The 23,711-nt window shown below is 38.9% G+C and overlaps 1 protein-coding gene across 3 annotated transcripts in view; it reads right to left on the bottom strand.

Annotated features, from left to right (window-relative positions):
- Positions 1-23,711, bottom strand: part of Ctnna2 (catenin alpha 2) — a 1,150,887-nt gene that overhangs the window by 995,002 nt on the left and 132,174 nt on the right. For all 3 annotated transcript variants that reach the window (XM_026787990.1, XM_013352850.2, XM_026787991.1), the window contains exon 2: positions 14,159-14,265. In XM_026787990.1, coding sequence (XP_026643791.1) covers positions 14,159-14,260 — 102 coding nt within the window. In that variant the 5' untranslated portion in view covers positions 14,261-14,265. The remainder of the gene's footprint in view (positions 1-14,158; positions 14,266-23,711) is intronic.

The raw sequence follows: 23,711 nt of genomic DNA, 5'->3' as shown, positions 1-23,711 counted from the left end.
CTAAAAGCAGAAAACTAGTATTTGTGCACAAGAAAACATCATCCAAAAATGAAAATATAATCTAGTAAGAAAATACTTAGTAAACAAAAGAATGGGTGAAATACTTGGAAACAGGTTGAAAAACACCAGGGAAAGTTATCAAGAAATTAACTCTCTGAAAGACCCATCCCTCGTCATATGTTCTTACTGCATCCCTCACCTTTCATCTATTCAGTTTTCTGACAGAAATGTATGCACAGTTGCTTGTAACTTGTAGCATTGCCATAGAAACCACTCAAATGTATTAATCTGTGAATCTTACAAATCATTGATAAAGACACTTATAAATACTGATATTCCTTGGATAGATGGAAAGGGTGCAGAGCAGGGAGCAATGTGATTCACTTTTATATTATTTTTTAGTCAATTTTTATATGAAGTATTAAATAGTGTAAATTGCTAGGAAGACAGCATGATATGGGGAAGAAGGAGGCTGGGATAAATGGCTTGATTTTTAGAGCGACTTTGTTTCTGTGTTGTATGGAGGATCAGGCTGTGTCCTGCTGCCTGGCTAGCTTTACCCCTGAAATATTCACAAAAGTTGTATTAATTTAATTACTGACTGGCCCATTATCTCTAGCCTCTTATTGGCTAATTCCCACATATTAGTTTAACCCATCTCCATTAATGTGTATTGCCACTTGACTGTGGCTTACTGGCATGAATCTAAACAGCATCCATCTCAGGCAGGAGAACCATGGTGTCTGCCTGTCTGTCCTTCTTCCCAGCATTCTTTTCTTTCTACTCTGCCTAACTAAGTCTGCCCTATCAAAAGGCCAATGCAGTTTCTTTAGTCAACCAATAAAAGCAATACAAATACAGAAAAACCTCCTACACCATTTCTGAATGTTGTTTATACTTCCGCAATTGAGTGTAGTTCATAAGTCCCTAACTTGAAAATGAATCTCCCATTTTTTATTGTGAGTGCTACAAAGAGGAGTAAATACTGTTGAGAGTCAAGAAAGGACGACATCTTTGACGGACAAATTAAGAAGAGGGTTAAAAATCAAGAACATTTTCTTAAAGTGTAAAATATATTTTGACAATGTTAAAGTCTATGCCTCTCTAATCACTTAGCTTCTGAACTTCTTATTACTATTATGAGTAAAAGTTAAGCTCAAATGTAGAATTCCCTAGAGAATAACGTCACAGAGCCCACTGGACAATCCTCATCATGACATGGAAAATGGTCAAAGAGAATGCCTACTGAGGTTTCTTGCCTGTCTGGACAATCTAAAACAACTCATTAAACTTTTTAAACACCAACAATATCATTTTATCTGGTGCTTAATATTATTTCTACAGGTGTAGATTCATTTTTCTATAAGGAAATAAAGATCAAAATTCCAGTAAACTCTGTCCTATTCTACTGGAATGACCTTTCTGTTCATTAGTTTGATAATGGTAGAAGATGAATTTTCAATAACTTTAGAAGCTTCTATTTTCATTATATTTAAGTAATATAGCAAGTAAAATTTTCTTTTGAAAAAGATGTATTAAGATAAAATCTGAAGACATCTAAATGAATGTCTATATTAGTCATAGAACCCATGGTAGAAAGCAGAAAGCCATCACTATGAAGTAAAATGTTAATCTGCCAAAACTATGCTCTAACTTTATTTCTGTTGTGTGATATAAGCAAGGTAGGACAGAAAGCATTTATTATTGCTCACAATTCTAAGTCCATCACAGCAGGGCAGTCAAGGAGTCAGAACTCAGAAACCAGCTAGTGACTTCACATGCACAGACAGGCAGAGAGGATTGAACATGTGCAAGCCTACATGCAGCTTATTGTCTCCTCTCTTCTACAGTCCAGGACCAAAAATGGGAAATGGTGCCTATGAATCATAGGCTGAGTCTTCTCATACCAACTGAGATAAGATAATCTCCCACAGGCATGCCACAACCAACCTGGTCTAGGTAACACCTTATTGAGGCTGTTTTCTCAGAGGAATCTAGGCTGTCTCAGATTGACAATTACAACTAAACATCACGGCATGGGGTCAAGCATTTCTACAGTCACTCAAAAGCCCAGCCTCACTTATTCTTACAATTATTTGTGAGATGCAAACTTCTCTCCAATGAACATCTAAGGAGAGATAGAGTCACCACTGTGATTAAGTGCCCTAACTCCAAAGTCTGGACATGAACTGTCTCTGTCTCAATAGTGTGAAAACAGTAACAGATTACTAAATAAAACAAACATGCACCTCATATATTAAAAGTCATTGTGTTTATAGGTTTTTTTCAATTAAGGACAAAGTGGTTTTGTTGTTGAAGGTTTTCCTTCTTTAGACAGATAAAAGGCATGCATGTTATAAATAGTCATATACCTGGTAAAAAGCTACGTGTGTTGTAAATTAATCAAATACCTGGCCATTTAGCACCATTATCATATTCACTTTGGTCATACCATATCATACCACAAAAAGGCTTTTATCTACACTGTTCCAAAATTTGCAAGGTGAAGCCCTTTATTTCCAAAATGGATTACAAAATTAGGTTTATTTGATTTAGGTTTTGAATCAGTGTCTCACTGTGGAGACCTGTAAACCAAGCTGACCTTGCACTCAGAGATCTTCCTTATCTTCCTCTTAAGAGTTCTGGGTTAAAGGTGTGCTTCTCGAACGAACATCCCCATTGTCTCAGAGTGTGGGTGTACCCCTCGCGGTCCTGAGTTCCTTGCTCGTGCTCCCCCTCCTTCTGCTCCTGATTTGGACCTTGAGATTTCTGTCCGGTGCTCCAATTTGGGTCTCTGTCTCTGTCTCCTTTCATCGCCTGATGAAGGTTACTATTCAGGGGGATGCCTATATGTTTGTCTTTGGATTCACGTTCTCATTTAGCTTCTCTAGGATTGCGAATTATAAGCTCACTGTCCTTTAAATATGGCTAGAAACCAAATATGAGTGAGGAATTCACCAAGGCCAGCTGGCCTGAATCTTGAAAAAGCATGGGATAAAACCGGACTTGCTGAACATAGCGGACAATGAGGACTACTGAGAACTCAAGAACAATGGCAATGGGTTTTTGATCCTACTGCACGTGCTGGCTCTGGGGGGGGCCTGGGCAGTTTGGATGCTCAACTTACTGAACCTGGATGGAGGTGGGCGGTCCTTGGACTTCCCACAGGGCAGGGAGCCCTGATGGCTCTTTGGGCTGATGGGGGGATGGCGTTGGTTGGGGGGGGGGGATGTGGGGGGCGGTGGCGGGGAGGAGACGGAAATCCTCAATAAATAAATAAATTAAAAAAAAAGGTGTGCTTCTCTTTTTTTAGTGATTTTTATTGAGCTCTACATTTTTCTCTGCTCCCTTCCCTGCCTCTCTCCTTCCCTTTAACCCTCCCCCAAGGTTCCCATGCCCCCAATTTAATATTATTTCAGGAGATCTTGTCTTTTTCTACTTCCCATGTAGATTAGATCTATGTAAGTCTCTCTTAGTGTCCTCATTGTTGTATAAATTCTCTGGGATTGTGGTTTGCAGGCTGGCTTTCTTTGCTTTATGTTTAAAAATGACCTACAAGTGAGTACAAGTAAGTTAACTCTGTATCTGAGTTAACTCACTCAAAATGATGTTTTCTAGCTCCATCCATTTTCCTGAAAATTCAAGATGTCATATTTTTATGCTGTGTAGTACTCCATTATGTAAATGTACTACATTTTCTTTATCAATTCTCCAGTCGAGGGGCATTTAGGTTGTTTCCAGGTTCTGGCTATGACAAACAATGCTGCTATGAACATAGCTGAGCACATGTCCTTGTGGCACGATTGAGCATCCTTTGGATATATACCCACAAGTGGTATTACTGTATCTTGAGGAAGGTTGTTTTCTAGTTTTCTGAGAAATTGCCACACTGACATCCGAAGGGACTGTTCCAGATTGAATTCCCACCAGTAATGCAGAAGTGTTCCCTTTTCCCCACAACCTCTCTAGCATAAGTTGGCATCAGTGTATTTGATCTTGGCCATTCTTACAGATGTAAGATGGAATTTCAGAGTTGTTTTGATTTGCATTTCTCTGATGACTAAGGATATCAAATGTTTCGTTAAGTGTCTTACAGCCATTTTAGGTTCTTCTGTGGTTTTTAAGTACCCCAAAGCACAATCTGTTGATATGATGTTATATTAATAGTTACTCAATAACTCAATATACATATATATTTATAATATGGATATACACATACATATTCCTTTATACTATGCATTAATATAAGTATATATTGTGTGTTATATAAGATATAAATATATATATAGATTACATATATATTCTTTTTAAATTCTTTTAAAACATTCTTGTTTTATTTTACATACCAATCCCAGCTCTCTCTCACTCTCCTCCTCTCTCTCCCCCCACCTTCCACCCACCCCACTTCCGTCCACTTCTCAGAGAGGGTGAGTCTTAACATGGGGAGTCAACAAAGTCTGTCACATCATTTGAGGCAGGACGAAGGTCCTTCCCCATTTATGGAGACTGAGTAATGTATTCCTCCATAGGGAATAAACTCCAAAATGCCAGACCATGCACTTGGCACAAGTAATGGTTCCTCTGACAGTGGCCCCACAAACTGCCCAAGCTATGCAACTGTCACCCACATTTAGAGGGCCTAGTTCAGCCCTATGTAGGTTCCTCAGCTGTCAGTCTATAATCAGTGAGCTTCCACTAGCCCGGGTCAGCTGTTTCTGTGGGTTTCCTTATCATGATCTTGACCCCTTTGCTCATATTATTGCTCCTCCCTCCTCTAAGACTGTACTCCAAGTGTTCGTGGCCCAGTGCTTTGCTGTGGATCTCTGCATCTGCTTCCATCATTGACTGGATGAAGGTTCTATGATGACAATTAAGGTAGTCATCAAACTAATTACAGGGAAAGGGCAGTTAAGGCACCCTCTCCACTACTGCTGCTCTGATTCTTAGCTGGGGTCATCCTTGTGCATTCCTGGGAATTTCCCTTAGTTTCTTGCTAAGCCCCTATTGGCTCCCCCTATCAAGATATCTCTTCCCTTGCTCTCCCTCCCTGAAAGTCCCCAACTAGACCTTCTCCATCCCTCATGTTCTCCTCCCCTTCTCTCTCCACACTCCTCTTCTACCCACCTTATATATATTTTATATAATGCATATACATTCTTTTCAAATCTCATTTAATTTCAAGTTACTTTCAAGTTTGAACATCTATTGTTAAGTTCAGTAATGAGACAGAATAGTGATTATCTTTCTATTTTAAGAAAATTCAAAAAGTTCCTTACATTTTTATTTTTTTAAATTTTTTCCTTCCTTCCTTTCTTTTTTTTAATCACTTCTCATTTTACTACCAATCCCAATTCATACTCCCTTCCCTGCCCCTGCTCCCCGCACCTTCCACTCACCCCACCCTCCTCCACTACTCAGAGAGGGTGAGGCTTCACGTGGGGAGTTAACAAAGTCTGGCACATCACTCTGAGACAGGACCAAGGCCCTCCTCCCTATATCTTAGCTGAGCAAGGTATCTCTCCAAAGAGAATGGGACCCAAAGAGCTAGTTCAAGCACTAGGATAAATCCTAGTGCCACTGCCAGTGACCACACAGACTGCCCAACACACACAGCTGTCACCCAAGAAGGCCTAGTTTGGTTCTATGCAGGACCCCACTGTCAGTCTGGAGTCAGTGAGTTCCCACTATCTCAGGTCAGCTGTTTCTGTGGGTATCCCCATGATTCCTCACATTTTTAATACTGTTTGTTGTTTCCCCTAAAATTAATGAGTTCTTCGTGTACTTTCCCTCAGCAAAGTTCAGCAGCATTGAAATTACCAGTCCCTTAGCATCTACTAATATTCATCTAACATCCATCTGTTCTGCTGCTTTTTTGATGGTAGCTGATCTTTAAACAGATTTCCCATGTTTACACAGCTTACCCCAGCATTCCACCTGCTCCTAGACGTCTTTTGGTAACTGTGCTATTTCTCAACACCATCCTTCCCGCAGGTGTTCCGGCATCTGCAGTGCGGTGTGGCAGGTGAAGTTCTAACGGACCTCTGTCAAGTCTCTCCTTCCTCCCCTTATTTCCTCTCAATTTTATTCTTTGCCCCCTCCTTTTCATTGCTTGTCCCTTGAGAAGGGAGTTGCTTCACCACATTAAAGAATCGAATTTTGAGCTCATCATGACCATTTAACTGTTGTATTCTATCTTTGTGGTCCTAGTTTTCGGCCTTTAAAGTCTAGTTTCTTAGCTTCTTAAAATATCAATTTTACTCTAATTCTTTAAAGGGGATACATGACTTTTTAAAAAATCTTTTTAAAGTAATGGAGAAATTTGGAGATGCGACTCAGTGCTTAAGTGCACTTGTTGCTCTTTCAGAGAACCTGAGTTCAGTTCTCAGCAACCAAAACTCACAACAGCCAGTAACTGCAGCATCAAGCCATCTGTCGCCCTCTTCTGGCTTCCACAGGCACTGCACTCACACACAAATAGCCACACACAGAAACGTTAACATACAGAGACAAAAATATTAATTAACAAAACAAAATAAAAATAATAAAAGCATTTAATGCTAACATACTACAGTAAATGTAACTACTACTTGGTGTGCATGACTTGCTGGGAGGGCTAAGTCTTTGGCATAAACTTATATATTGTCTGTAATTTTCTTAAAATTTATTTAAGAGTGTTCTTTAGTTCAGATGCATTCACTGTACATCAGTATGTACATGTAAATATGATTTTTCTCATAACAATGCCACACAAAGGATTTCTGATTCATAATAGTACTTATTGTCACACTTATACAAATTCCTCAATGTTTCAATGTATATGCAATTAAGGCCTCTCCTTCAATGACATAAATTCACAAGGTGAATTCTCTCTTATTCTTAATTTCATGATTTTAATCATGCAAAAGTTCTCCAAAAGTAATCTGTCCATTTCAACATTGTCAGGCAAATATATAACCTTCATACTTATCTTCATTAATATTAGCAAAAATTTACTAAGAAATTTAAATATTTATTAATAGTAAATTCTTAGTGTCATTTTTCTTATTACAATGTAAGGGTTGATTCTGAGTACACTGACTTCTACTTTTTGTGTTGTTTGTTTCACTCATTATCAAAGCTTTCAAGAACATGTGAGGCAATAAAGCTTGCTCCCAGGGCATTCAATTTTGTTATAACAATATTTTATTCATAAAGTTGTGTGTGTGCTTTTGATATAGCTAGTGTTGTGGTTCAATTTCTTTCCTCTGTGATTTAAATTTTTCTTTAAGTCTCAGTTATAGAATTTATACCTAATATGTTATGTTTCTTTTGTCCATCTTAAGTGTTCCAAGAACCTGCAGTCTTTTTCGTTAAATCATAAAAGGTTTATTCCTATGGTTGACCGGCTTTTGTACACACCATCATGTAAAAAAAAAATCCATCTTAACAACAACATATATTAAAGTATTTTTATAACCCTGTAGCATGCAAGTTAAAGTTGGCAGACATTGAAGGTATTTGATGAATGTCATGGTTAGTTGCTGAGCTAAATCCCTCTGAAGTCACACAGTGTACCAAACAAATTATGTACCAAACATAATAGGATCATTTCTGAAAAAGTTTTAATCACTGATTTTATCCAACAGAACTTCAAATAATTGGATCGAAAGGTGTTTAGAAATGACAACCATTTTAATTGTTATCTTGTGATGGTTTTGAGATAAACTAAGATCAATAGCAGACTACAAAGGTGTAAAGTTTCAAAGCTAAAAGTCAAAACAATTTTCCTTCTGTGCAATATCACATAAATCTATACATACTCATCACTGGTTTCTAACTAATATGAAAATTAACATTCATGTCTCTGTTATAGTATGAAAAATAGAAAACTACATTCATTCACCATTTGGGTAATTCTAAGTACTAACTTTTAGTACTTTATTACATGTAGTCTACAAGCTAAATATTACAGGTATGTATATAATGTAGGGAAGAGTTTAGAAGCCTGGAGATGGTACCCAGTCTTTACCTGCTTTCATGGAGAAACATTTGATAATGATTTGCTCTTGTTCTTGAGGTATCTCCTAAAGTAGTCCTTCTACATGTACCTCCTTTAAAATATCAACTTCCCTTATCCTAATACAACACAAACAACCTTTCATAAAAAACAATGAAAATAATAATTTATAATTACAAAATTAAAATACAAGCACAAATTTGATTATATTTAAAAGACAAAATGACTCTATGAAGTGACTATAAAAATATCTCATTGTTTACTTTGTTGTTACTGTCACCTATTTACCAACATTTCATAGACAAAAACCTGAGTAGTGAGTCAGCACACTATTAAACAGTTAACAAGACTCATAAACAAATTGAAAATAAACACGAAACATTTGACCACAAAGGTTCAGCCACTATAGTATTTGAAAATTGTGAATGTATTACCTTAAGTGGGAAAATAGCTATGCAGATGGCTAGAGCATATTGGAGGCATCCTAGTACGCCAACTGTGACCATCAGAACCTCATAAAATAGATGCAGGAGGATTGAGGATCACCAGAAGAGATGGGATTTTATGACCTGAGGTCAGAGAGAGTCTTTTAGAAGGGCTAGCCTGCTGTCTCTGGAGATGGAGGAAAGTGTGGCAGAGAAAGGAAATAGATAGACATCACACACTAATAAACGTAAAACCTAGAGCCAACATTATAAAGAATGCTCAAGAAATTCAGCCCTACAAACACCCTGGTATTGGGACCTCTCATCTCAGAACTGTAATGTAATGTATCTGTAGTCATTAAGCTACAAGGTGCTATAGTAGTAAATCATGGCAGCAACAACTGGAAGCAAATACAGATGTCTTCAGAAAGTGGGACTCTTTGGTAGTCTTCAGATTGATTAGAGGAAGACAATGAGTGTAGGAAGCATGAGGAACATAAACAATAAAAATTAATAATAATAAACCTCTTGGACCAGTGAGATAGGTCTGCAAGTAACAGTCCTTGTCAATAAGCCTGAATGATCTGAATTATATTCTCCAACCCCAGAAGGGAGAAGGAGAGAACTAACTCTCAAAAGTTTCCCTCTGACCTCCATGCCACCAAACACAATGAATGAATGTAATAATTTAATCAATGACTTTCTTACTTAAAAGTTTTTTTGGATGTTTTATTTTGTCTGTTTGTTTTTTTAAGTATGTCTCCTAACACCCTGGCTGGTGATAGTTCAGAATACTAGGACAAAGTGCAGATGATGTTTGTCATCTTGGAGACTGACTTAAATCATCATAATGAATCCTGTTAGAAATATGGTTATAAAGAACACATTAGCAAGGGTCTCAGAAAAAAATGAGAGAAATGGTATTGGAAAGAAGAGGAAAAGTTTATAGGAGAGTTGCAGAAATTAGAGCTGAATTGATCCCTCCAACTATGTAGAAACTAGAACCGCGAGGAGGATATATATTTAACTGAAGATATTTCTAAGCAAAGTCATGAAGGAGTGTTGTAGTGATATTTTTTGCTATAACAAATAAAGCTTGCTTGAAGATCAGAGTACAGAGTTAGTCACACAAGCCAGCAATAGATGTGAGGCAGTGGTGGTTCACATCTTTAATCCTAGCACTCAGAAGACAGAGATAGATAGATCTCTGTGAGTTCAAGACTACCCTGGGTCACACAAGATTGAATCAGTCTAAAAGGAAACAGAGCCAAGGGGTGGTGTGAGGTGGGATTGCTTTCTGTATGCTATGAATATGTTTTATTAGCACTGGCTTATAAAGAAGCTACTTTGGCCTATCCCAGGGTAGAATGGAGCTAGGCAAGAAAAATAAACTGAATGCAGGGAGAAAGAAGGCAGAGTCAGGCAGACATCATGTAACTACCAAAGGAGAAAGATGCAGGGACCTTATCATTAAGCCACAGCCTCATGGTGATACATAGATTAATAGAAATGGGTTAATTTAAAATGTTAGAGCTAGCTAGCAATATGCCTGAATCATTGACCAGTGTTGTAATTAATATAATTTCTGTGTGATTATTTGGGTCTGGGTGGCCTGGAAATAAAAGAGCAGTCTTTGCTTACAGTAGTGGCTCATACCTTTCAGCACTAGGGAGAAGGAGACAGGAAGTGATATGGCTGGGTGAAAAAAGGAATATAAGACCAGAAAAGAGAGGATCTTAGAAATCAGTCTGAGATTTCATAAAGAGAGTATTTGGTTTGAGGACTTGTAGAGACAGGATCTTGACCTCTTGGTTCTGAGGATTTTGTAGAGGTAAGGACTAGAGGCTAGCTTCTCTGCTTTTTCTGATCTTCAGACAAGCATAATTTGTTAGAGTACAAACAAAATATCATCACAGAGTGGCTTCATTTCTCCTGGCTAGTTATTAAAAACATACAAGATAAAAGAGGTAAGCAGAAGGAATAATTAAAAAAAAAGAAATGGAAATTGATAATTTGGAAAATTCTCAGCCTTCAAAGTTTGCAAAATATGCCCAAATTAAAATAGTTGCTTTCAGGAAAACATGCTGGGAGATGTTCAATCATAGTGTGATGTAGGTGGGTCTTCTATCTATCTGTTGTTTCATTGGTTAATTAATAAAGAAAACTGCTTGGACTGATAGGACAGAACTTAGATAGGCAGAGTAGACAGAACAGAATGCTGGGAGGAAGAAGGCAGTGAGACAGATGCCATAGCTCTCCTCTTCGAGATGCATGCAGGTTAGGATCTTCCTGGTAAGCCACCACCTCATGGTGCTACATACATTAATGGAAATGGGTTAATCAAGATATGAGAGTTAGCCAAGAAGAGGCTAGATATAATGGGCCAGGCAATGCTTAAAAGAATACAATTTGCGTGTTATTTCGGGTGTAAAGCTAGCCATGCGGGCGACTGGGCACCAGGAATGCAGCCTGCAGCTCCTTCTACAATAGTGTGCCTCTTTAAAATCCTGGTCACTCTTAGAGGTCACAGCCTGAAGAAATCAGATGATGCCCACCCGGCTCCCAGCCCCTGGCTGACAGCTAGATTAACAAGCTGTTCTCTTCTGTGGTTTCTGCTCCAACTTTTTGGTTCTAACTGATGCCTGAGTCTTCCATGCTCTTTGCTACATAGGCTATCCCAGACTAAATCACATGATGAAGAGCATCTCAGCTGCCCAGAAAACTTGCAAATTTCAGGCAGATACTTTGGTAGAGGGTTTGCTAACCTTCTAGCCTTCCTTATTTGTTATTCTTTTTTACCTCCTCTGGGCGACCTGGAACTCATTATGTACATCAGGTCTGCCTCTGTCTTCTGAGTTTAGGAATTCAAGGTATGAGCCACCATGCCTGACCTACTGAATACCCACTTGAGGTGTTAAAGGTAAGCCTCCTTTCCACTTTAAGGCCATTTTAAGTGGCTTTACATACATTATTGTTTCTTTCTAGCACTTTCTTTCTCAACTCAAGGCTCAAACAGAGGAATAATGGCCTGTCTCCTACTGAACCTCATTCCTCAAGGGTTATTATATATCAGTTCCATTCTCAAACCATAAAGATTTTCATTTAATAAGAGGCTGTCCATTGTATGACCTGAAGGCCTTTTGCTAGTCTCTTATATCAATACACACTATAGAGTATTCAGTCAGTACATGGTGCTGTGAAGAACCTAGTCATGTGACATGGGGTTCCTTTGACCACTCACAAAGACAATGCCTGTACATGAGAATATCAAAGAAAGACATACTAGAGGTGACTGTTCAACAGAATGAATCATCACAGGTACAAATGGGAAACTAAGAGATTCCTGAAATGTTTAAAACCTTGGACATAAAAGGGCAGACCTCAGTGGAATTACTGTACCCCTCAAATTTGACCAGCAGAAACTATGAAACTATGGTCCATATGCATAGAAGCAATATGGCAAGTGTTCCATAAAGAAGAAATGATTCAAAGGGCAGATTATCAAGCACTGAGGGTTGCTACAGGACTTGGAATCTAGTGACATTTTCCCAGAAGATCTACACCCAAGGTTAGCAAAGTCTATCCTCATACTTCCTCGTTTCTGGACTTGGAATGTCTGTAACTAAGGTTGCTTGTTTCTCTTAACAATTCATTTCAGAAGACAGTGCCTTGCTCACTGGTGTAGAACAACTTTGCTTAGCTTATCCCTACAGGGCTCACATGAGATTGTAGACTTTAAAGGCAATGAAGTAAGTGAGATTTTGAAATTCAGTTGAAGATATAATGGTTGAGACCTTCAGTAACTTAGACTTGATTAAAATATTTTGTACATGGGGAGGACGCAGAGGCTACCCATGTGACGGGGAATGATACACCCCAGTTCTCTCCAAACAGACACCATAGACCACATACTCAGTAACAAAGAAAACCTCCACAGATACAAAAAATATCAGTGTCCACCTGTGTCTTATCAGATCACCACGGATTAAAGTTAGAAGGCAACAAAAATGCTACCCCCAGAAAGCCGACAAACTCATGGAAACTGAACAGTCAACTACTGAACCACACCTGGGTCAAGGAAGAAATTAAGAAAGAAATTAAAGTCTTCCTTTAATGAAAATAAAGCGACAACATACTCAAACCTATGGGACACAATGAAAGCAGTGCTAAGAGGAAAGTTCACAGCACTAAGTGCCCACTTAAAGAAAACAGAGAAAGCATACATTGGAGACTTAACAGCACACCTGAAAGCTCTAGAGAAAAAAAGAAGAAGACACTCCCAGGAGGAGTAGAAGACTGGAAATAATCAAACTGAGGGTTGAAATCAACAAAATGGAAACACAGAAAACAATCCAAAGAATCAATGAAACAAAAAGTTGGTTCTTGGAGAAAATCAACAAGATAGACAAACTAATTAAACGACAGAGAGAGAACACGCAAATAAATAAGATCAGAAATGAAAAGGGGGACATAACCACAGACACAGAGGAAATTCAGAGAATCATTAGATCTTACTACAAAAGCCTGTATGCCACAAAAGTGGAAAATGCAAAAGAAATGGCCAATTTTTTTAGATAAGTACCATATACCAAAGTTAAACAAGACCAGGTGAACAATCTAAATAGACCTGTTAGTCACGAAGAATTAGAAGCTGTTATCAAAAACCTCCCTACCAAAAAAGCCCAGGATCAGATGGTTTCAATGCAATATTCATGGAAAGTCTAAATGTGTTACCTTAAATAGCAAAGGGACTCTAAAGATGCAATTAGGTTAAGAATATGCATATGCAGAGAATTTTCTGTTATATTTGAGTAGGTTGAACATAACAGAGCTAAGAGATTCCATCATATAGAGCATACATGAATAAAGCAGAAGCTAGGGAAAGAAAAGCAGATTCTATATTGCTGACCTCAGATATACTGGAAGAGGCCACAGAATGCAAGAGAAGCTAGGAAAAGCAAGGACATGATTTTCTTCTGAGGTATCCAATGAGAATGCAGCACTGCTGGTGCCTTGACATTAAAATTTCTGACCTCTAAAACCACCAAACAATAAATCTATGTTGCTTGAAGCCATTAACTTGATGGCAATTTGTTAGAGCATCCAGCACAAACCAATAAAAATAGCCCCGAGCTTCATGTGGCATAATGAATCTCTACAAATGCATCATAAAAAGTTCACATTTTCATATTGCAGGAGCTTAAGAGTTCAAATTGCAAAGGACATGATTCATGAGACACTCTACATTAATTTTCAGCACTTAAAATCCTGATGACATTCCGTGCTTTTGAAAGTCACCTCTTGGAGATGTATCAAACCCAAAATGGAACAACCTTCCATTCTACTAGGATGAAGATTGCCACAGTAAACTGTGAAAAGATATTAAATAAATATTCACTGCTAGCTTACTGTCAACTGTTTTCCCTTATGCATCTGCATCTAACAGTGAGTTAGGAATGGCCCATTTAGACAATGAATCCAGTCTTGAAAATGAGGGCTCTATTCACCAAGGACCCTCTCTTTAATTACCTCAACAACTTTATTTTTTAAAAAAATAATATGCATAGTTGCTAAAAGCTACTTTAAATCATGTAAGGCAATGAGACAGTCCTCAGATGGGGAAATATGTACTCAGTAATCAGTATGATGGCATGATATATCCTCTTTAAAGACTTCCACAGTCCTCATAGGATCATGGAACTCACCATGGAAACATACATAGTAACAAATTCCTTACCTGTGTCACAAGTGGCTCCAATAGTCTTTCCACTGTGAGTGTCCGGATTTCCAAACTTTTTGGATCCCATTTTAAAATGATAGGTGAAGTTGCTGAAGTCATGCTCCCTGCAGGAACATATGGCATCCATTAGAAAGTGTGTTCAAGGATACATGGTATGACTATGGTGTTCAAAAGAGTACATCACCCAAATCTAGAAGATGTTTTAGGTTCAGCTCTGAAAAATCAAATCAAGGGTGGGAAAACCAGAGCCAGTCTTGTGTTTTGAAATTCTTGAGATATTTTTGCAAAATTTCTAAGTATTCCAGTATATACTGGGACATTACAGGTGAGACCTGTAAGAACATAATGCTCAGATCAGACCACAATACCTGCAGTAGACCTCCACTAACAGATACTGACAGGTAGCCTACTTGAGACATGTCTATGAGTCTCTAACTAAAAAGCTCCCAGGTATTGAATATCTTATCTGGTGTTCTAGTTTACTTTCTATCGCTATGACTACACACTATGACCAAAGACAAGTTGGGCAAGAAAACATTTATTTCATCTTACATGGTATAGTTCATTATCAAGAGAAGAAGTCAAGAAAGCAGTGCAAGGTGGGGCTTTGGAAGAGAAACCACAAAAGAACATTGCTCTCTGGCTTCCTCCTGGTTCATTTTTTCACTAGTTTTCTTACATAGCTGAGGATCACCTACCAGTGGACAGCAATACCAACAGTGGGCTAGACTACATCACATCAATTAAAAATCAGAAAAATGACCAAGAGACTTGACCAGGGATCTATCTGATAGGGGCAAGTTTGCAATTCAGATTTCTTCTTCCAGATGTATAGAGGTGACCAACAAGAGTAACTACCACACCCAAGGAAGTGAGAAGACATCACAGGGAATATCCTACTTATACCCCCTTCCCTGTTTGCTGCTTGGGAATCAAAGAGCCTGGCTTCAGTTTCTTGTTATATAACCACATCTGTCTTTAGAGAACTATAAGTCAATGTTCATGCTTCTGCCTGATGGGTTATGATTCCCTTCTTAAAGCCCCTACCATTTTGTTTGCTTCTGGTGCAGGACCTTCAACTCTCTTCAGAACTTCTACCATGTTATGGTCTGTGTCTGTTTTTGACAGACTAGTAATAAACTAATAAACTCCTTAACCACAACAGTGTGTCTCATTGTCCCTCTTTAACCCACATTGAAGAATTTTCAGGACCCTGATACTACAGAACCATCCCATTAATTTAGTGTTTAGTATATCCTCAGCTGCTATCTGGAGACAAAGGCTTGAATCTTGACCTCATGCAACTTATGCTTTGAAACTAAAGTTAGCTAAGTCAGAGAATTATGACTTGGTGTGACAAATGTCAGGAGTACAAACAGAGCTGGGAGAATAGAGAAAGTGGCATAGCCAGAGCGGTGAGACACACAAAGACAAGCTGGAAATAAAAGTACATTCGTTGTGATCATCAGATACATGACCACAAGGCATTACAAAATCAACTTGGCTGTTTTCTTCATAATTGAAACCTCAGGATATCATACACTTTGGAGCAATAGCTTCCATCACTTAAGTAGGAAGGGTATCTTATGAATGCAGTTTTCCATGGCTGAAAATTAGCAGCTACCTCCAGAATCAAGGTAATCAACATGATTTATACTTACCCTACAGAATCACTGTCTGCTAAATCTATTCACCTCTTTCAAAGTCAACCCACTCTCACCTAAGAACTACTGAGTCGGAAGTTGTCCCCCATCTTCAGTCTCCAATAGGTCACAATAAAATATGTTTCTGGCCTCAAAAAAGTAAATTATACATTACATCTGGGGTGTGCTTCTCAGCAAGAAACTGCTGACAATATTCTGACATGTAAACACCAGACAGGCAACCTTAGATTGTAGAAACTGAATCTTAATTATTTGCCTTAATAACACCATAAATCAAACTGTTCATGCCTGCATTCTTTTGAATCAACATCAAAACTCAATTTTATACTTATAAATCAATACAGATGATTATCCCTACTCAAATTAACAACCCAAAGGAGGTCTAGCACAATAGGCACCATGATAAAGTACTTTTTCAGCAGTCCTCCCTGCTATATCCCACAGCTAGCTAATCATTAGGCAGAAAGATCCAACCAATTTGCTCAAGAAAATAAGACACAGGCAACTGTGCTGGTATTTTATCTCTCTCCAAATGCCATGTTCTAAATAAACTGAGCACAGCGATCCAAGTACACAGATTTAGAATTGGGTTCCTTTACAACAACAATAGTTGGCACTCACAGGCTGCTGGTGCTCAGAAGCAGACACTTTACAGTTTCCCTATTCACACTAGCAACTGCCGCCGCAGGCAGTGCTGACAGGCAGGAAATTCTGTGCCTGGCCATGGGACTTCTGCTGGAGAGGGACAAGGATGCCAGAAGCTTCCTGTATATGTTTTGATACCTTTTGGTTGCACCGATATTGTTACCAAAATTGGTGTCATAGCCTGTGCCACAAGAAGCCAAGTTCAGCCATCTGTCATCAAGAAGTCGATAAAACACCCAACTTAATGATATAAAGTATGTGTCAGGGGGAGTGACTTGATCAAGGAAGCCATGTCAGAAAGATGGACAAAGAGAACTCAAGTGTGCCTTAGGATTTTAAGGATTCTGAAGTGTAAGTACAGGGCCATGAAAAATCCACATCTAAGCAGTCTAGGTAAGGTGTGGGTGGTCCCATCCACTTTTGCCCATCATTATCTAAACTTCAGTCTCATTCTGTAACGTGGCAGGGAAATTTGTCAGAACTGTATGAAATCTCTTTCCATTTCTCCAACTAGTGACTTTCCTTCTCCCATCACGAAACTCCTGAAGAAATTCCTGCTTCATTGGGGTTCATTGTCTCAACAGTCTGATAGTCAGATTTAGATTTAGAGACACAAGAGTTATCTTGGAGCAAGGGTGGATATGGGAGCAGGCAAGTATATATCTTAATTAAGGGAGCCATTTTAGGGTTGGCAAGAGACTTGACACTAGAGGTATACCCAGGTGTCCATGGAGATGTCCCCAACTAGGTCCTTGGGCAGCTGAGGAGAGGGAGCCTGAAATGGACCTATCCTATAGCCATATTGATGAATATCTGGCATATCACCATAGAACCTGCATCTGGCGATGGATGAAGCTAGAGACAGAGACCCACATTGGAACACTGGACTGAGCTCCCAAGGTTCAGATGAAGAGCAAAAGGAGAGAGAACATGAGCAAGGAAGTCAGGACTGCGTGGGGTGCACCCACCCACTGAGACGTTGGGGCTGATCTAATGGGAGCTCACCAAAGCAAGCTGGAATGGGACTGATGGAGCATGTGATCAAACAGGACTCTCTGAACGTGGTGGACAAGGAGGGCTGACTGAGAAGCCAAGGACAATGGCAGTGGGTTTTGATTCTACTGCATGCACTGGCTTTGTGGGAGCCTAGTCTGTTTGGATGCTCACCTTCCTAGACCTGGATGGAGTGGGGAGGACCTTGGACTTCCCACAGGGCAGGGAACCCTGACTGCTCTTTGGACTGGAGAAGGAGGGGGAGGGGGTGGGGAGAGGGAGAGGAAAATTGGAGGAGGGGAGGAGGTGGGAATTTTTAAGTAAAAATAAAATAAAAATAGAGGTAAAATTGAGACAATCCAGATGCAAAAAGAAAAAAAAGAAAAAACAAAAGAGTTATCTTGGAATATCACTGTGACTCTAGTTCAGCAGTTAGCACAAAGTCCAGCACCTAGAGAACAGCCTGAGAACTGTTTTATAAATTCTAATAGGACACTTAATGGCACAACAGTGATGAGAAAGAAGTCCTGTGAGAAATTTAGATGTGTAGTAATGAAGTCACTTGTATATGATGCTGAAGTAACCATGAAGGACTAAGGGATTAAGAGCTCAACCAGTGTAGTGTTTACGATGAGGACCTAAGTTTGATGCCCAGAAGTCACCTAAAAAGTCAGATATGGTGACTTGAGTTTATTACCACTGAAGAGCAGGGGTGGAGGTAGATAGATCCTAGGGAATTGCTAGTCAGACATCCCACCTCTGTTGACCAACTCTCAGAAAAAGTAAGAGATGATGCCTCAAAAAATAAACAAGGTGTGTGGTGAGGTGGAGAGAAGGCTCAGAAATAAAGTGTTTACTGCTCTTGCAGAGGACCAGAATTCAGTTCCCAGCACCCACATCAGTCATTTAATAATAGCCTGTAAGTCCAGTTCTAGAGAATCTCAGGCCCTCTAGCCTTTGCAGGCTCTTGCACATATACACTCATGCAGCTGCATATGCATAAGCAGATTTCCTTCCTAAGATGGGCATGCTAGTTACATAAGATGGCAGATCAAGGAAGGCACACAGAGTCCTTTATGAGTGTTCCAATAGAGAACTTTATAAAGTAACACATAGAAAAAAAATCCTGGGGTGAGAACCACAAATGCTGGCACAGTCACCTCAGATACACTGATCTGGCTTCAAATAGGAAAGAGAAATTCTCCTGCGCAGAGCTCTAAGCTATATACCATCTGAGTAGAGCTAGTCACTGTCCAGTCCTGAAAGTAACAGGGATATTCTTATTTCAAACTTAAAAGAGTTGCTTGTCAGATCACTCAATGTATTCGCTTAGGCATAAACCTCAATCATATCTTTACACCACGGGTCATAGTCAGTCACAAAAATGAGAAACGTTCACAAGATGATGAGTGCATTCAAAGGAAACTGTAATGATGCTTTTTCCAAACATTCTGTCGTTGCTGGAGTGGTTAGCACTGAAACCTGTCCCTGGCTGCCCTAACAAGTTGAGAGCAGCCACATTTTTTCAGAAGGGAAATTAAAACATGGATTATACTGAGTGCATAAGAGGGAGATGTACTTAATATGGTGAAACCAGGTTAAGGTAACAGAGAACAAAATGGCATCTACCTCAGGTCCATCTGTGATCTGTTATCATGAGAGATAGGTTTTAAAAAGGACAAGAAGTTTGCACCTCTAAATAATTCCAGTCAAAAGGTGGTCCTGCCCATTGACATTGTCTGGCCTCCAATCTCACCTATGAGCTCTTCTGACAAGTTGTCAGCATTGTCTGGAATCTTTTGTAGAAGCTGAGCTCCAACTCTGGCTGGCATGGGGCTTCAGCTTATTATTACTCCCAACAGGAGAGTGTTGGAGAAATTCCAGTTCCATGGGGTTGATCTTCTCTTAGTCTGGCAGCCAAAGAGGCAGGCAAGCATGTCTTCAGCACTGCCACCATACTTAATCTATTTACTATAAAGTTAAAACAAAAGGGGGAACCACCTGTACACCACAGTTTTCCTGCTACTTGTCATATGTTCACATTTGGAAGGAGAGACAGTGCTGGGTCCAGAACATCAATATCTGAGATTCCTTTGGACTAACTCTGAAAAGAATCTAAAGAATCTAGCAGAGCCAGCTACTGAGCCTCTATTCATCTTTAATGCTGGTGTAGCCCCGGCAGTACGCTGTTTCTCCAACAAATGTGTCTGCCTTGCTTTTCTGAGTATCATTGATTTATACAGTATCTATTCTCCTTGTACTGAACCACTTCCAGAGAGAAGGTGTGGTCAGTTCAAATGCCATGAAACCACTAAAAACATATAGTTTGGTCATCATGCCCATAGTCTTCTAAGTTCATTAACTAACCTCTACCTCTAGAGTTCTCGTGGGCACAGAGGAAGAGACAGAAGGGAATTAAGCAGATACATGCAACCTTTTGACATTGCTGTCCTCTACAAACTACTCATTGGAGAAATGCATAAGGAAGCTATCAAAGTTGACATAAAAAACATGTTTCCATAAGTTAGAAAAGTTCATGATTTAGTATTTTGCATCTTTATTTGGGGCAAATGGAACCTGGAGACCATGGCTTGGATATGCCTGCAAGAAATTAGTATAGTTAGTACATAGAAATTGACAATTGGGCTTCTGGCTGACTCCTGCTAAGGACATTATCCTACTGGGACATTCAGTATTTGTGAAGTATCTGTCCTCTTTTTCTGTGAAAAACATCCTGACAAAAAGCAGTTTTGAAGGAAACATTTTATGTGAGTTACAGGTTATAGTCCATCATCAAAGGCTGCCAAGTCAGGAACTCAAGCCAAAAGCCTGAAGGAGAAAACACAAAGGAAGGCTGCTTACTGGCTGGCTTTCATGCTCAAAGTGAGATACCATTCTTATACAATCCAGGTTCACTCCTTTAGGAAAAACAGTACCTACAATGACCTGAGCCCTCCTACATCAATTAGAAATCAAGAAAATGTTGAGGTTTTTGACCCATTTGGACTTGAGTTTTGTACATGGTGATAGATATGGATCTATTTTCATTCTTCTACATGCTGATGTCCAGTTATACCAGCATCATTTGTTAAATATGCTTTCTTTTTTCCATTTGATATTTTTTGCTTCTTTGTGAAAAATCAGGTATCCGAAGGTGTGTAGATTAATATCAGGGTCTTCTATTTGGTTCCATTGGTCCTCCTGCCTATTTTTATGCCAGTACCAGGCTATTTTCAGTACTGTAGCTCTGTAATAGAGTTTGAAGTCAGGGGTTGCGATGCCTCCAGAAATTATTTTATTGTACAGGATTGTTTTGGCCATTCTGTTTTTTTTTTCTTTGCTTTTCCATATGAAGTTGAGTACTGCCCCATAGACACACCCACAGTCCAATCTGATGGAGACAATTCTTCAGGTGGTGTTCCCCCCTGCTAGAGGCATCATGTTGACAGCCATGATTGATCATCCAAAATGTAACCACAAAGCTTGGTGGCTTTTCATGTAGACTAGATGCTGGGGCTTTGTTTTTATTTTTTATTTATTATTATTACTCTGTGGTTTCAGGTACATGTTTACCACACTGCTTGTGTGGAAGTCAGAAAATAATTCTCAAGAGTTAGTTCTTCCACTCCAGATTTCTAGTGTGGAACTTGCATTGAGAGCCCTTCACAGGCAACTCTCTACAGTATAGTTACGTAACTGGAAATTCCCAATTTGGCTGCTGCAGTCTACCATGATGATCAAGGAAGAAGGACTGGGGAAGTCACACCTCCAGTCAGGGTGTTATGCTCAACTACAGTAAGACAGGTCAGGCAACTTCAGAAAGACCATTAATGTTTTTAGATTATGCTTACTTTTACACATTACAAATTAGCAAGACTTTGTCATGGGTGGTTATCTAGCAGCTTGCTAAAACAATGATGTTATATAGACTTTTTGAATTAATGCCTGGCAACAATTCAGCTTGGGAATTGTTCGATCACTTGTCTTTCCTTAGGCCCAGATTCCTCAAGTAAAAAAATCACAATCACATATATTTCATAAGGTCGCTATTGAATACCCTAAGGGATAGGCTGTATACCAATATTTTGGAAAATATTAGTTATTTTTATGAATAGTAATTATTTTTCTCAAAATATAATATATATTTTCATCACCAAAAGGAATAGGAAAATATATATTCAAAACCCACTCAACTAGCAAGATCAGATCTCAAAATGTTGAGGGCTAGAGCACCAACATCATATGCCTGTGTTGAGCCAGATATCTTCACGCAAACACAAAAGAAAACACCAACTTTGTATTCTCAGCCACCTTCATTCATTCCAGCCTCATTCTGCAATTAACACGGTTTATTATATCCACAAAGGTTGTCTAAGAAGTAATTTTGTTTCTTATTGATTTGAATAGAAAGGAATCTTATTCTGCTTCACAGAGAGTCTTCAAATAGAGAAATGACTATTGCTTATTTTCCTTCATGTGTAGCTGCTCAGTTTTACATAGACGCATAAAATCATGAATTTGCACAGAACATGGATATGTCTAGGAAAAAAAGGAGGACTGATCAAAGGGAAGGGATGAGGAAGAAATACTAGAGGGCCAAGTTGGGAACAATATGTTTAATGTATATGTTTGCTGAAGCACTGTCTGTAGGTGAAACTATGCCATATACAATGAACACAGCAGTGAAATGCTTATAAAATGAGTGACAAGGTGGCAGGACTGCCTCCCTTCCTGCATTACAGTTACAGAAGCCTAAGAGAAAGCTCCAATATCTGAGATGATTTTCTTCTTAAAATTATTGAATTGTTTATTCATACATGGTGATCACATAGACCATCTGATAATCCTTTTGATAAATATGGAGTATCCATAGTAGTAAGAAAGAGGCTTTGGTCAGCAGTTCTTTTTCACTCACAGTAAAAAAAAAATAAAGCTTAAGAAAAACACAAAGGCAGAAGAAGAGAACCCTGTTGGCAGTGAGGGTCAAGTGCCTTTTATCCATGTTGGCAGTGAGGATCAAGTGCCTTGTTTTCATGAAGGGAGTCCTGATAAGAAAAATCTGTCTTGAGGTCAACTGCTCCAGGGTCTGCTTCCAAGTGCCCAGTAGGTTAATGATATGCATCATTGTTTGTAGGTATCCCCTTTACAAACCTTCCTGGAAATTGTTTTTGAACTCCTGTCTTACTCCAATTCTTCATTCTTCTGTTCTTTTAATCATCACACTGTCTTCTAATTATCTAAGTGCCAACCTCAACCTGCTTTCCATTTATGTGTCTCCAGCTTCAGACTCAGATCATCATGTCTTTCTGATCACCAATGCCACTAGAGAATTGCACAAGACCTTTTATAGGACAGGTTAGCATCTTCTGATGTGTAAATTCTAATTGAAATAAATACAAATAATATGTGACCATAATTACCTTCACATATATTTGGAAAAGTCAATTTATTAATTAAATATTCCAGCTGTCATCATGTTAACAAGAATAGTAACATTTTGCTGTGAATAGATTTGTTTCAAAAATCAGTGGAATCATTGTAGATACAAAATTAATGTATTTTCTTCTGTGTGGTACTTATAAGATTCTAACCCTAGTCACCAAGACGTGTAAGAGGATATGTGAAAATGGAAAATTTTCGAAACAAGAGACTTGAAAACTCAGACTTTAATGAAACAAGGGAAAAGAAGTGAGAGCTTCCAGCACTCCCCAAAAGCAATACTTGAGAATATATCATATAAGTTAATATAGAGAACAAAATATATAGGTTTATGTAGAGAATTATCGTATAGTTTAATGAGATGTTGGTTTTAGTACCACACAGTCTGAAAGGGGAAACTGAGGCACAACACAGTTTTAGAATTAGTTCACAGCCATAAAATTTCAACCTTAAGTGTCTTGATTTTATAGTTTATGTCCTGAGCCTGGTATGTGGCCCTAGAAAAGAACCCAGAGCTGCTGACTTCTACTCTACCTGGTGCTACTGGAAAGAGTTGGGGGTCCCTTCATCATTGCAGATAATACTGGAGAAACAGGAATTACCCCTTGGGTTCTTAGCCTCTTTAATAAAAGGATTTAAAAACAAACACAAGTGAAGCTTGATTACAAATCTGTTAGAGTTAAAAAAACAAATAAAAACAAAAACAGCAGACAAGCTGTAAATCTTGTCAGTTGTCCAGAAAGGGACAACAGAGAAGAAGAGAAGAAAGAAGGGAAGAGAAGAGAGGAGAGGAGAGGAGAGGAGAGGAG

The sequence above is a fragment of the Microtus ochrogaster genome, assembly GCF_000317375.1.
Source record: "Microtus ochrogaster isolate Prairie Vole_2 chromosome 14 unlocalized genomic scaffold, MicOch1.0 chr14_random_3, whole genome shotgun sequence".
Classification (NCBI taxonomy): Eukaryota; Metazoa; Chordata; class Mammalia; order Rodentia; family Cricetidae; genus Microtus; species Microtus ochrogaster.
The sequence above is the reverse complement of the archived record's forward strand: the minus strand, read 5'-3'. Positions and strand labels throughout refer to the sequence as shown.